This window comes from Mesocricetus auratus, unplaced genomic scaffold (genome assembly GCF_017639785.1).
Source record: "Mesocricetus auratus isolate SY011 unplaced genomic scaffold, BCM_Maur_2.0 Super-Scaffold_100013, whole genome shotgun sequence".
Taxonomy (NCBI): Eukaryota; Metazoa; Chordata; class Mammalia; order Rodentia; family Cricetidae; genus Mesocricetus; species Mesocricetus auratus.
This window is the reverse complement of record NW_024429196.1, coordinates 47,248,987-47,262,102: the sequence shown is the minus strand read 5'-3', so window position 1 is coordinate 47,262,102 and position 13,116 is coordinate 47,248,987. Positions and strand designations below refer to the sequence as shown.

Below are 13,116 nucleotides of genomic sequence, written 5' to 3'. Positions count from 1 at the left end.
GCTGATATAAACCTTGGAACAGAAAGCAAAAAGGATAAGTGACTTGGCTTATCCTCAAAGCCCCAGAGCTAGGAGCCAAGGTTCCTATTTCCATGCCGTTGCCAAGCCACTGCCAGAACCTGACTGCTTAAGACATACTCTTAGACAACTGGGCCTTAAAAGCAGTCAACAGCCGGAGATCATTGGCTTTATTTACAGACAGGAGCTCCCCTTGTAGCCCAGCCTGGCACTGAACTTGCTCTGTAGCACAGGCCATCTGGGAAACTCAGCCCTCCTGAAATTAGAAGGTGTGTCCAGTGAGCTTCTGAAATGCTTTCCTGAGATAAATAGCCTCAAAAGTTTATGCGTGAAAAGGGAAGCTGGTGATGAAAACTGTTCTGTATAACTTTTCTTCCTTGTTTTGACTTTTGGTAATTAATTTCCCTTTTCACATAACCTAAATAGTTTTGGTTTCGCTGTTGTTGTTTTATAGAATTAGAAATTTTTTAAAGAAAACACTAAATGTTCTACTACAAAGCTATGGCTTGGACCTGTGTTAAACCAATAAAAACAGATAGGACTCAATTGCACATATACTTATTTCTACTAGGAAAGCACAATAAGGAAAAACTAATTTATCAATGATAACTATATTACCTATAGGATGGTTATATTTATCATTTTAAAATATAAAGTCTAACTGGACTTATAATAAGTCAGAGTCTCAATAATTTAGCCTGACATGAAAGATGGCCTTTTTAAAAGATTTTAGTTTTTTATTCACAAATATTCATCCAACAAACTCTTTTTAAAGTTGCAAGTTTATGAGCTTTCAAAAAAGATTAATTATTTTGTTTTATAAGTGTGTTTTCCTACCTGCAGATATGTAGACTATGTCTGTGTCCAGTGCCCTCAGAGGCCAGCAGAGAACATCTGAGTCCCTAGAACTATTGTGAGCTTCCATGTGGGTGCCAGGAACTGAACCTGGGTCCTATGCAAATACACTTAACTTCTGGGCCACCTTTCCAGGTCCCCTCCTAATTTTTTTGTTTCTTTTGGTTTTTTTTTTTTTTGGTGGTACTAGGAATAGAACCCATGGCCTATGTATACCAGGCAAGCAATCTACCACAAAACTTTCTCTCCAGTCCTTTTTTAAGTTATTATTTTTAATTGTATGTGTAAGTGTGTGTCCATGTGTATCCGGAAGAGGGCATCAGATCTTATAGACCTGGAGTTACAGGCAGCTGTTGAACTGGCCAACACGGATGCTGGGACCCAAACTCGGGTTTTCCTACAAGAGCAGTAATAACTGCTGAGCCATATCTCTGTCCCCAGAAGAAAGGCCTTGTATCCATTTTTTGAAATCACAGACTCAGCAAAACACTTGGAAGGACTGAACTGGAAGCTGTGAGTGATTGTCTGACCTCTTTCCTTCTAGCCTGGGCTCTGCTGCTGCGTCCCTACACCCCAGGAACATTGCAGCCTTTGCTCTTTACCCTGTTTGCTTTCTAATACTATAATGAATGGCTGGCTTTCTGGTTATTTGGGTTTTATTCACACAGCTATTTATTCTTGCTTATATGTTTAGCTCTAGACATGTGGTAGCTGAGGGAAGAACTGGACAGGTGTGTTCACTCAGTGCATTTATCCCTGGGGCCAAGCCCATCTGGGACGAACACAGAAGGCTGGACTCATGAAAACCATTTCAGGAAGGAGTGTCTTCTATTTCTTGGATCAGCTCATGCTGAAAAACTATGGATTTGTGTTAGGGAAGTCCTGTGTATTTTGTCAATAAAGCACTGTTGGCCAATAGCAAAGTAAGATAGGTGGGACTAGGAGTCCAGGAGGACTCTAAAAAGGAGAAACACAGGAGTCAAGATGTAACACCATGGGGTAGGAAGCCCGGAACTATTCTCCGGTAAGAGAAATACTTAGAGTAACAATTATGGGGTAATTACTTAAGTCAGAGCTAGCCAGTAAGAAACAAACAAGGCCAACAACTTCATAATTAATACAGCGTCTTGTGTGTTTATTTGGGACTGATGCTGCTCTAGAACCAGGCTGGTGGGAAGGCTTCTCTCAAGGAAAAGGTTTCCCTTTACAGATTTGTTTTGTCTTCTGTCTAGACTTGTGTTTGCGCAAACAGATTCTTGGTACAACGTGGTATTTACGATTCCTTTGTAAAGAAGTTTGCAGAAGCAATGCAGAAAAGCCTGCGTGTGGGTAATGGATTTGAGGAAGGAATAACTCAGGGCCCACTGATTAATGAGAAAGCAGTAGAAAAGGTGAGTTGGTCTTATTATCTGCATTAAGGAAATATTGTGATGTCAGTGTCAAAAGCTTAGTTAAATAAAAGAATTTCCATAAGGTCCCCAGCAAGGGTGTTTTGGAAATAATGGGAAATGTAAAGAGGTTTAAAAAGGGCGGGGGAGGATTCCTACCACTATCGATGTGTTTGATGGAATGATGGTGTCTGGACATGCACTTCCTGGCTCCACCTGAGAACCTGAGATTGGGCCCATTAGGTCTTCTGCCCTCCATAAGTTTTCTGTCATAGAAAGCTTTTCTCTTGATGTCCTTCCAGAAGAATTCAAACAAAGGCACCCAGAAAAGGCAAATAGAACCACAGGCATACCGCAGGCATCCTGCAGGTTGGGGCTGGCAGAGAGAAGCTACTTTTAGGAAGGAATTGTTTGTTGAGCATCACAATCTGGGTGACTGGCATGGGGAGATTGCTCTTTTCACACTAGTGTTTGTGTAGCTTTAGCTTCATTTCTAATACATGTGTTTACTTAGTGTGTGTCTGAACGTGAGTATGGGGGAACAGGTGCATGTGTGCCACAGAAGAGTCCTCTCTTTCACCATGTGGGTCTCAGGGACAGAACCTAGGTTCTCAGGATTGGCAGCCAGCACATTTGCCTTCTGACCCAACTACCAGCCTGGTTTTAGATATTTTAATTTGTTCAAGTTATCATTAAAACTAAGAGTTTCATCTTGGCATTTTCATACATGTATTTTATTATACTTTGTTCTTATCTCCTCCCAGATCCCTTTTTGTTCATTTCTTTCCTCCCCCAAGTAGTCCTCACTCTGCTTTTATAACACACATGTCCCATGTTTTATTCTACTGTTTAAAAAATCTTAAGGGTCAGAAAGCGAGGCAGTCAGAGGATGATCTAGAGGTTAAGAACTTTGTTTTTATATGTGTGGTATGAATAAACCAAGCAAAACTTTTATAACTAAAAAATGGATTTAAAAAAACTTGGCTGGGCAGTGGGAGATTAAGAACTCTTAGTAGTTTTGCTAGAGTTGCAGGCAGTTGTAAGCTACTCAACATGGGTGCTAGGAATGAAACTTGAGTCTTCTGCAAGAGTAGTAAGTGTTCTTAACCACTGATCCATCTCTCCAGATTCCCTGTCACGTCTTTTGATTGTGGGTTTTCTCTTAGACTTAATTTGGTCTTGAGTTTTTTTTGTTCATCATTGCCTTTGGAGCAATAGGCTATACTATATATAGCCTACACACACACATATAGGCTAGGTATGTAGCATGCTAGACCATCTGGGTTTGTATCAAAATACTATATGATGTTTATTCAGTAGTGAAGTCAGCTAAGGAGACATGAGACAGACCATCTGCCATAGCTAAGTAATGCCTTTGCATTGGAGATGTATCTAAACATCCCTTCAGCCCGGATAAAAGTGGGCAAGTGAATCTAAGAGAGTACAACTAGCCCAGATTGCAGTGAAGGCAAAACTCAGAGAAACAATGGCCTTTCTAAAGTTGGTTCTCTCCCTCCCACCACGTGGGTCCCAGGAAGTGAGCCTTGATTGTCAGGCCTGCATGCTGAACCTTGCTAGCCTGTTTTATAGGGAAACAGAAAAAGAAATTATAGCTTTTGCTGTTTAACATTTTAAGAGATTGTAAATTTGGAAAAAGTCCTCATCCAGTCTCCCTGGTGCCCTTCTTCTCATCTCACAGGTAGAGAAGCATGTGAATGATGCAGTTGCCAAAGGGGCCACAGTTGTGACAGGCGGGAAGCGACACCAAAGAGGAGGAAATTTCTTTGAGCCCACCCTGCTCAGCAATGTCACCAAGGGCATGCTCTGCATCACTGAGGAGACCTTTGGGCCCCTGGCACCAGTTGTCAAGTGCGTTCCCCATAGGGGAAGGAAGGAGACGATTGGAAAGGACAAGCTGATCTAAGAGAGGGTCCTGTGCTGTTTCAGGGCTGGGCGGGAGGGTTGAGCAGCTGCAGTCTGAGTTGCACTGCATCATTTGAACAGCAAAGTTGAGTTTATGATATTTTGGGTTTGATTTTGGGGGTTGTGGGTCAGCCCTGGGTGTTGTTTCTTGGGAGTTGTCTGCCTTAGATATTGAGACAGGGTCTCTCACTGGAAGCTGGGGCTCCCCAGTTAGAATAGACTGGTTAACTAGCAATTCCAGGGTCACTTCTGCATCTGTTTCCCAAAACCTAGAATTACAAGCGCAGGCCACCACAACTGGGTTTTCATATGGGTTCTGGGGGGTCAAACTCAGCACTTTGCCAACAGAGCCAGATATCTCCTTAGTCCCTAGTCCCTAGTCCCTAGCCCCTAGTTCCTAGTCCCTAATTCCTAGTACCAGTTTTGGTGTTTTTGTTTTGTCTTTGTAACCCAGGCTTGCCTTGGATTCTCAACCTTCTTGCCTTAGCCTCCCAAGTGTTGAGTAATAGGCATACATCATACCCAATTTCAAGCACAAATTCATCAAACTCCTTCATTTAGTTTCAAGCTGCCTCTAAAGTTACTTCTTTTTTTCCTAATGGAGCGTACCTTCAAGGGCTCTAACCTAGCAGTCTGTAGGAAATGAACTTTGACCTCATGTGATCTTTTATCCCACCTTAACAAATAAATAATAGTTTCCCTGAAAAATTCTCAGGCCAGTGCTCTGAAAATATTCCTTTATCTACTTGGATCCAGGGCCTGGAAGGGCTCAGATCTCAGGCACTGGAATTACCAGCTGTGATTCACCATGTGGATACTGGAAATCATACCCAGATTCTCTGAGAGAGCAACAAGTACTCTTAACCAATAAGCCAACACTCATGCACCCAGTAGTCCTATTCTTAAAAGATTTTGTATGGCAGTCCCTCTGCCAAGTTGTTCTGCCTTTCCCTTTCTCTTAGAAAAGGTGGGCCACATTGATTTACCATGTCTCTGAGAAGGCTAAGTTGCCATGTCTGCATTTGTATTCCATTCGTATATTCTCTCCCTTGGATCACTTTGCAGCTCTGATCTCCTTCTTGTCATTATTTAGGAAGTGAATCAGATCAGGAGACAATAAAGCTGGTTGCCTTTATTCCCACCTTACAGATTTTGCTTATAACCTACTTTAACTCTGGCAGGTTTGATAAAGAAGAAGAGGCCATTGCCATCGCAAATGCAACTGATGTTGGATTAGCAGGTAGGTGTCTGTCTGGCAACCACAATAGTCATTTCCTCAAGTAAAGGCCAGGTTCTGCCTTTTAAGCATTACTCTTGAGTTTGTGTTTGTTTTCTTTTGTTTTTGAGACAAGGTCTTGCTATGTAGCCCTGGGTTGTCTGGAACTCTATATAGACCAGACTGTCCTTGAACTCCAGAAATCTACCTGCCTCTGTCTCAGTGTGCTGGGATTAAAGGCATTCACCACCTTGTGTAGCAAACTTAAACAATATGTATGCTTTGTTTCTTTTGTAAGCATGTTCCTTTTCTCCTGTGTCCCATGACACATATGTAGAGTGTTCTGGCTAGAAATGAGGGTGGGAGACAATGGGGAGGGCACAGATTGTTCTAGATGGAGAGTCACATGCAGTTTCCCAGAGGCATAACTCTCAGTGCTTATTTCCACGTTTGCCTGCCACTGGTATCCTGAAGAAGCCTCATCAGTAGAGTCACACACAGTGTGTAGAGATGGGAAGTTAATTGTGTGTGTGTGTGTGTGTGTGTGTGTGTGTGTGTGGGTGGGTGTGTGGGTGTGTTGATCATCACTAGGTGATTGCTGTTCTTGCAATTTGGAGATGATACTGAGGGTGTACACATTAGCCCTGGGTGTAAATGCAGAACTGTGGGGGTACAGAGGTATTGAGAGCCATGGAAGTACACAGCAGGTGATAACTAGTGATCAGATGTCAACCCATCAGAGAATCCCATCCAGTTAAGACCTATGGGACTACTGACTCTGGAAACTGTTGCTCCTGTCTGTAGTTTCACATGTGCAAAAGCAGATATTGTGTCTTACTAATACCTGCACTGTAGTGTGTAATCTCATGTGATACGTATATGTAATCTTGTGACTGCATCTCAATCTTATGGCCACATATATCCATGGATGGTCAGGAAGATGACTTCTCACTAATGTCTAATTTTTATATAGAGAAAATATACTAGGATATGCTTCATAACTAGATATATTGTCCCATGAGGTCTGTAAGACACTTAAAAGCTTGCTTTGTTCCTTTTACTCAGATTAATATCAGAAAACAATAATTTCTCCTTCAGTCTTAGACAAGCTAAATAAATTAACTCATTTTTACCTCAAAACAAGTTCAACTAGACTAAATGTTTCTGTAAATTGATCTTAAGTTAAAAACTTTATAGTTATGCACAAGGTCAGAGTCACAGGTGTCTAACCAAGGTTATTAACACAAAGCAGCCTAAAAAATCAGGCCAATTCTTCATTTGCCAAGTCTAGCTGATAAAAGTACTATGTCTTTCAGTTTGTCTGGACCCTGTGGCCCTAGCATCTGTACAAAGTCTTACACCAGCAACCTTGAAATTTTGTGTTGCCATGGTATATGGCTCAGCCCTTATCACTTACTCAAGGAATGTGCTATGACTGATGAGATGTGATTTTTGTAACTTTTTATCACTTTAAACCTCCTGTAAAAAAATGTTTTCTAAGCTAGGTGAACACAGAAGTAGAGAGAAATGAAACAAGAGAGAACTAGAAGGAATTAAAACTTAGAAGAAAATTAGAGGACAGAAAAATAGGCAGAATAAAGAACATGATTTGAACAGCACGTATGTAAGTTATTCCATAGCCCTTCAGATTATATATATCCTAAACTCCTTTCCCTATGCTGTGGCTTCTGACATGAACCCTCGAGGTAGCCTTGGGAGCTGGACTCACAAGCTACCGTTACAGGGGTATATAATTTCTCGGCTTTTTGGCTAAAATCAAATGTACAGACACACATAAGATACAGCTGCAGCTCTCTAGAGACTCCTTCATGGATATAATGCACACTGTTTATAAAGAGAGGAAGACAAGCATGCTATGGTGTTGAATGTGTGCTGTCACATACTCAGTTGTCATGATGCTAGAGCAACACGTGGCCCATGGCTTCTTCAAGATCAACACTCATTTCTTCCTTTTTCAGTGGTGTGATGTGGAGGAAGCCACGCCACGCCTTAGGTCCTACGTGATAAGTAAGATACTGACTGTGCAGAGGTTAAAGAAATCAGGGCAGAGAGGCAAGTTCAGATGCAGCATGATAATGAGTGAGATGACGCTGAACTGGAAGGATGAGTTTAGAGACAGTGGCTATCAACTGGAGTCAGGAGTAAGCTGAAAGTTCAGACTGAAGTCATACTGGAGGGGGGTGTGGATTGATTGCCCACTAAGAAATGGGGCCTTGTTTTAGAGACAACTAAGACTGACCTTGATGTTTGAACAGATATCTAAAGGAGGATAGTTTGAAGAGCAGGTAACAAGAGCACAGAAGTTCCTGGTTACAGTCCTGGTGCGAGAGGGGAGAACCCCAGCCAGAGAGAAACAGAAGCCCAACATGGTGCCCAAGGTTCTTAGGATAGAAATGTGGACAAAACCAACCTGGGGCTTTTCCTGCAAGCAGTAGAACCCCAGGTTCTTATGAGCAGGCATCCTCAGAGTCAGGCACATGTGACCTTCATGAGAATCCCTCATGCCATATGTCCTTTTGTTCCCCTGCTAGGGTACTTTTACTCTCAAGACCCAGCCCAGATCTGGAGAGTGGCAGAGCAGCTGGAGGTGGGCATGGTCGGCGTGAATGAAGGACTGATCTCTTCAGTGGAGTGTCCCTTTGGTGGTGTGAAGCAGTCTGGCCTTGGGCGAGAAGGGTCCAAATATGGCATTGATGAGTATCTGGAGGTCAAGTATGTGTGTTATGGAGGCTTGTAGGGTTCTTCACTTCTTTAAAAATAATAAAGCTACATAGATCTGTAGGGACATGCCATCCATTTTTAAAATAAACAAGCAGGTTATCAGAGTTACGAATTTTAAAAAATTCAGTCCTCATCATTGTAGATATAAATTATGACCCTTCCCTTATCTAACTAGGGACCAATGGATGCCATATGCCTGTGACTGTGGGCCCTAGCCAGTACTGGGGCCCCAGCACAACCCCACTGCCTCAGGACAAGGTACAGTGTGAGTGCTCACATGTCCCTGCTCCTCACAAAGTGTAGTCACTGTGTGGGCAGTGGCTCCCCAATCTCCATGGGACTGCCCAGCTTAGGCCCACAATGCAGGAAATGCTGGAATGATAGACAGTTGGATGGGGTAGTTCACATCCGGTGAGGAGCAGTTGCCTGTTCAGAGGGGTTATGGCGAAGGCTTTGATTTCCTAAGACTTCTTTCTAAATGTCTATACCATATAGAATGAGAGTTGTTTCTCCTTGTTTCTGGGCTACTTTTTTTTTTGTCAAGACAGGGTTTCTCTGTATAGCCCCGGCTATCCTGGAACTCGTATAGACCAGGCTGGCCTCAAACTCAGAGATCTGCATGCCTCTGCTTCCACAGCTCTGGGCTGCTTTATTAATTGCTGAGAGCAGGGTTGGTTTATTTTTGTTCTGTTTTGGTTCATGTTCATTTGGTTTGGTTTTATGAGACAGGGTCTTACTAAGTAGCCTAGGCTGGCTTCGAACTCACAGCTCTTCTGTTTCAGCCTCCCGAGTGCTGTGGTTGCAGGTGTGCTATGCCACACCTGGGTAAAAGGAAGTCACCATTGCCCAAAACTTAGAGCTTATGTTTCATTTTATTTCTCTTAGAAAATCAACCCATGATGGGGGCAAGAATCAGTAGAGGTGGTTTGGTAGGATGGAAAGCATGCCTTTTGTTTCTTTCCCAGGAATTTAACCAATAGCCTTTGTGCATACTAGCATGGTTCTACTGATGAGCTATCCCTGACGGTTTTAATTTTTGAGAAAGAGTCTTGGTAAGTCACACTGGCTGGCCTTGAGCTTTTTATTGTTCCGCCTTAGTTTCTTGGCAGGCCTGCCCCACCAGGCCATGCCAGTGGGGAGCGTGGACTCTTCAGCTGTTTCCTTTGCTGTGCAGTTCTGCTGCCTGGATGTGCTGCTCAGGATGCCATGTCCCACTTGTAGAGAGTCATGTTTGACTTAAAGGACATTGTGAGCCTGAAGGAAGTGAAAAGACTTCACAAATAATGGAAACGCTGCCGAAGCATAGGAACACTTTTGACGATGGGCTGTACCACCCTGCCCTGCCCTGAGCTTCGGGAGTGTGGCTTTGTGGAGGGAAGAAACCAGGTGTCATTTCAAATACACTTTAAACAGTGTCAGCCAGTGGATTTGGCAAATACAAATTTTTGTGCAGGTTTGACTCACTGGGTATATCATTGGCCCAGACAGTTCTTACAATAAACAATTTTTTGAAATTGAAATGGGGTGGGGATTTGGTGGTAAAATATATACTCAGCATGCTGGAGGCCATAGATTAATCATCACCACTGAAAATAAGTTGACACAAAAGAACACCTTACTTAGAAAAATGGTTTTGGGCTATAGGAAGACAGTATTTGGGATTTTTTTTTTTAAACAGGAGCTCTTATTGGCCTTAAACTCCCAGTCTAAAATGATCCCCCTGCTGTAGTCTCCCAAATACTTGCTGCTATAGCCATGTTTTCACCAAATCAGTTTTTGGGATTTTTTAGGGGTTTTCATTGAGTTTGGGTTTCATATAGTTCAAGTTCACCCTGAAACTCTCTTGTCCCTACACTACCATGCCCAGCTAAGAAGTGTTTTTTGTTTTTTGTTTTGTTTTGTTTTTTGTTTTTACGAGACAGGGTTTCTCTGTATTGTTTTGGAGGCCGTCGGTCCAGCCTGGCCTCCAACTCACAGAGATCCGCCTGCCTCTGCCTCCCGAGTGCTGGGATTAAAGGCGTGCGCCACCACCGCCCGGCTAAGAAGTGTTTTTAAATGAACCTTTATTATTGTTCCATAAGATATGTGATGGATGGAATTTTTGAAGATGTATATACAGACATGTAAGGGCAAATGTTGATGAACCACAACCTGTGAACCAAATCCTGTCACTGCTTTTATATTAACTCATGAGTTTAAAGTATTTTATATATTCAAATGGTTGGGGTGGGTTAGAACAGTTATTTCATGAAATTCCAGTGTCTGTGGATGAACACAGAAACAGTGCCCTGTGCCTGAGTAGCTTTGCTGAGACAGTATGGCCTGCAGAACCAAAAGGATTTATTGCAAGGCTGCTAAAAGGTTACAACCCCTCACTTAAACCAAAAGGGAGACAGACGCTGGCCTCTGTGTGTATGAGACATTGTTTCATTCTGTTGAACATCTGCTGAGAAGGCACATTTTCTGGGCATTTGTTACCAGGAGTTCTTGGCAGTAATAAAGTTAACCTGATAATCCTGTCATCTTGAAAAGCACTTATTCCCTCCAGTTAGTGGCATCCACTGAAAGTACCAGAGTTCATTTGTGTCTTTTCCCATCTGAGGGGCCTTTAACCATGACCCGGTAGAGAGGGCTTGTTTCCTTTCTGTATCTTTGTTCTTTGGGACCTAGATGCACAATGTAAACAAGCCTATTTGGTGATGTCACAGCCTTCCAATTGGGTCCCTTGGGTTTGCCTCTCTGGAGGCCGGGCCCCAGTGTTTTAATTACCCATGCGCAGCTATTTAAAAACAGAATTTTACTTGAATAATACTTAATACTGTGATTGTTTAATGCCATACTTTGTAAGATAAATCTTGGAAGTTGAGAAATGTTTTGCTCTGTAAAATTGTATGTGTTAACTCATTTTTCTCATGTTTGACATTGTCTGCTCAAAAGTATTGAATCTCATTAATAAATGTTGAACTAACAGGACTTCCTGTCTCTGCGTTAAAGTGAGTAGCTGTGTTGTTTTTGCCTTTTTCTACACCAGATCATTGTTGAGGTAGTTTTGGGGTGGTTTGTTTTTTAAAATCATTTGAGTTTTAACTGCATAGTGTTAGGCCTGTGGGGATGTAAAATTGTACTACTCACCCACGAGCCCCACATCAGTGGAGCACCTTGTGCCAGGACTAGGACATTCGAAGCACCAAGAAGTTCGATGTATTTGCTTGTTTGGGATGTGAGCCACCTCAGGGCCTGCTCCAGCCTTTTCCAATCTGTCTTCTACACACACCACTGTTAGCCACTTGTCCAGTCTTTTATTTTACAGAAAAGTATGAGAAAGCCATTTTCTGAGCCCCTGGAATTCGGCTATGATCCTCGAATATGAACACTTGTCTGAGTGCATTTTCTGTTGCTAATAACAATGCCACAGCTTGTGTGAGTTGTATTGCTTTGGCTCATGGCTCTGACATTTGCCAGTGGCCTTGCTAGCAGAGTCCCTGGGCAGTATAGGACATTGCATGCAAAAGACTCGACCAAACTGGCCTTTACAGCAGCCCCACTGCTAAGACACTGCAGTAATCCATTTTTAGACTTCGTGGGTGGTAACATCCATGAGGGCAAAGCCCTAGTCAGCTCTAGGAAGGTCCCATATGGCCCCGCCTCCTGGGCCTACAGTTAGCCCTCTCCATGCTTCCCCATTGGGCCAGTGTGCCCGTGGGAACCCTCTGTGGGGCCTTATCACCTCAGGATACCACTAAAATTGGTTAGGACCCACCCTTACAGCCTCATTTTGAGTTTTTTAAAGGGCTCATTTTTTCATACATTCTAGAATTTGGGGTTAGGAGATTAACGTATGAATTTTGGTCGCGGGTGTCCCTGTGCCAGGGCAACCGTTTTTCCTGGGACTTGGAATGTTGCCATGAGGTTCCCCGCCCCCTCCCCACTCCCAATGCCCAATGAGTCCATTTAAGGAGCAACAGCAGCGGGAACTCCAGGCAGAGCCTTGATCAGGGTTGAACAGAGACCAGGACAAGGGCAAGCTCCCAGGCCTCCAGGCGCAGAGTTCCCATCAGGTCCCAGCTGGACATGATAAAGGCAGGAGGGTGGTAACTGCTTGCTTCACAGGTCACTGAGACAGAAAGGTTGGCTGTGAACTTCGTGCACCACCTCAGTATTGGGCCTACAGCTTTTAGTACAAAGGCTGATAGACCTGATGTCTTCCTCCTCCCCGCAGAGTGCACAGGGAATGGCCCAAGCGGCAACTGGCAGAGCTCTGCACAACAGCCCCCCACGCCCCGCTGTGCGGGTACTAAGCTCGCCTAGGGGACTTTCTCCCCAGGGCGCCACAACAAAGAGGAACCTGGATGAACCCTAAGACTGCTCAGAGGGTCTTATCCAACCCCTGGCTTGCCGATGAGTTCAGGAAGAAACAGCTGATGAGGGTGACATTAGACCCAAGAATGGAGGCCAAGACAAATCCCAAGGAACCGGAGATGCGGTCAGACACTGGCATGGCCATACCAGGGACAATTTCCTTCACGTGCTGGGAGGTCCACCGACTTCTGCCTCCCGGGGAGTCACTTCAGCCTTGGGAAAGCAGAACACAGGAGAGCTGGAAGCCTCTTCCTCTAAGAAAAAACGAAGTGTGTTCTGGGGCAAGGGAGGAAGCCGACCTAGAGAAGAAGAGGCAGGGGACACACATATTTATACCTTTGAGGAACATTTTTCAAATTTTCGTTTTCTAAGGAAAAAAAACGTGTTAGCTAGCTTTCTGTCGCTGACCACAACGCCTGAGATAATGAATTTACAAAAAGCAAGGGTCTATTCTGACTTACCGGTCCAGTCTACCTCTGTGAGCTGCTTGCTCTGAGAGCTGGGGGCCAGGCTGAGCATCAACCCCCCTGGACAGAGGGAAACGGTTCCCAGGGCGGGTGGAGAAGCAGAGCCAGGAAGGCACGCACCCTGGTGAGGTCACTTCCTTCCACCGGC

The 13,116-nt window shown here is 43.8% G+C and overlaps 1 protein-coding gene and 1 long non-coding RNA gene across 3 annotated transcripts in view; one reads left to right on the top strand and one right to left on the bottom strand.

The window, feature by feature from the left end:
- Positions 1-11,115, top strand: part of Aldh5a1 (aldehyde dehydrogenase 5 family member A1) — a 29,075-nt gene extending 17,960 nt beyond the window's left edge. Inside the window, exons 7-10 of the mRNA XM_040755750.1 lie at positions 2,106-2,264; positions 3,961-4,130; positions 5,366-5,424; positions 7,953-11,115. Of these exons, the coding sequence (XP_040611684.1) occupies positions 2,106-2,264; positions 3,961-4,130; positions 5,366-5,424; positions 7,953-8,158 (594 nt within the window). The 3' untranslated portion in view covers positions 8,159-11,115. The remainder of the gene's footprint in view (positions 1-2,105; positions 2,265-3,960; positions 4,131-5,365; positions 5,425-7,952) is intronic.
- Positions 11,116-11,424: 309 nt separating this feature from the next.
- On the bottom strand, positions 11,425-13,116 carry LOC121143580. Of its 2 annotated transcripts, XR_005880813.1 has the most exons (3): positions 12,963-13,098; positions 12,649-12,800; positions 11,425-12,256 (listed from the first exon to the last, which is right to left on the bottom strand). It is a non-coding gene; the product is annotated as an uncharacterized LOC121143580 (long non-coding RNA). The 2 variants fall into 2 exon arrangements; XR_005880812.1 differs by having other exon boundaries at positions 11,425-12,800; positions 12,963-13,116.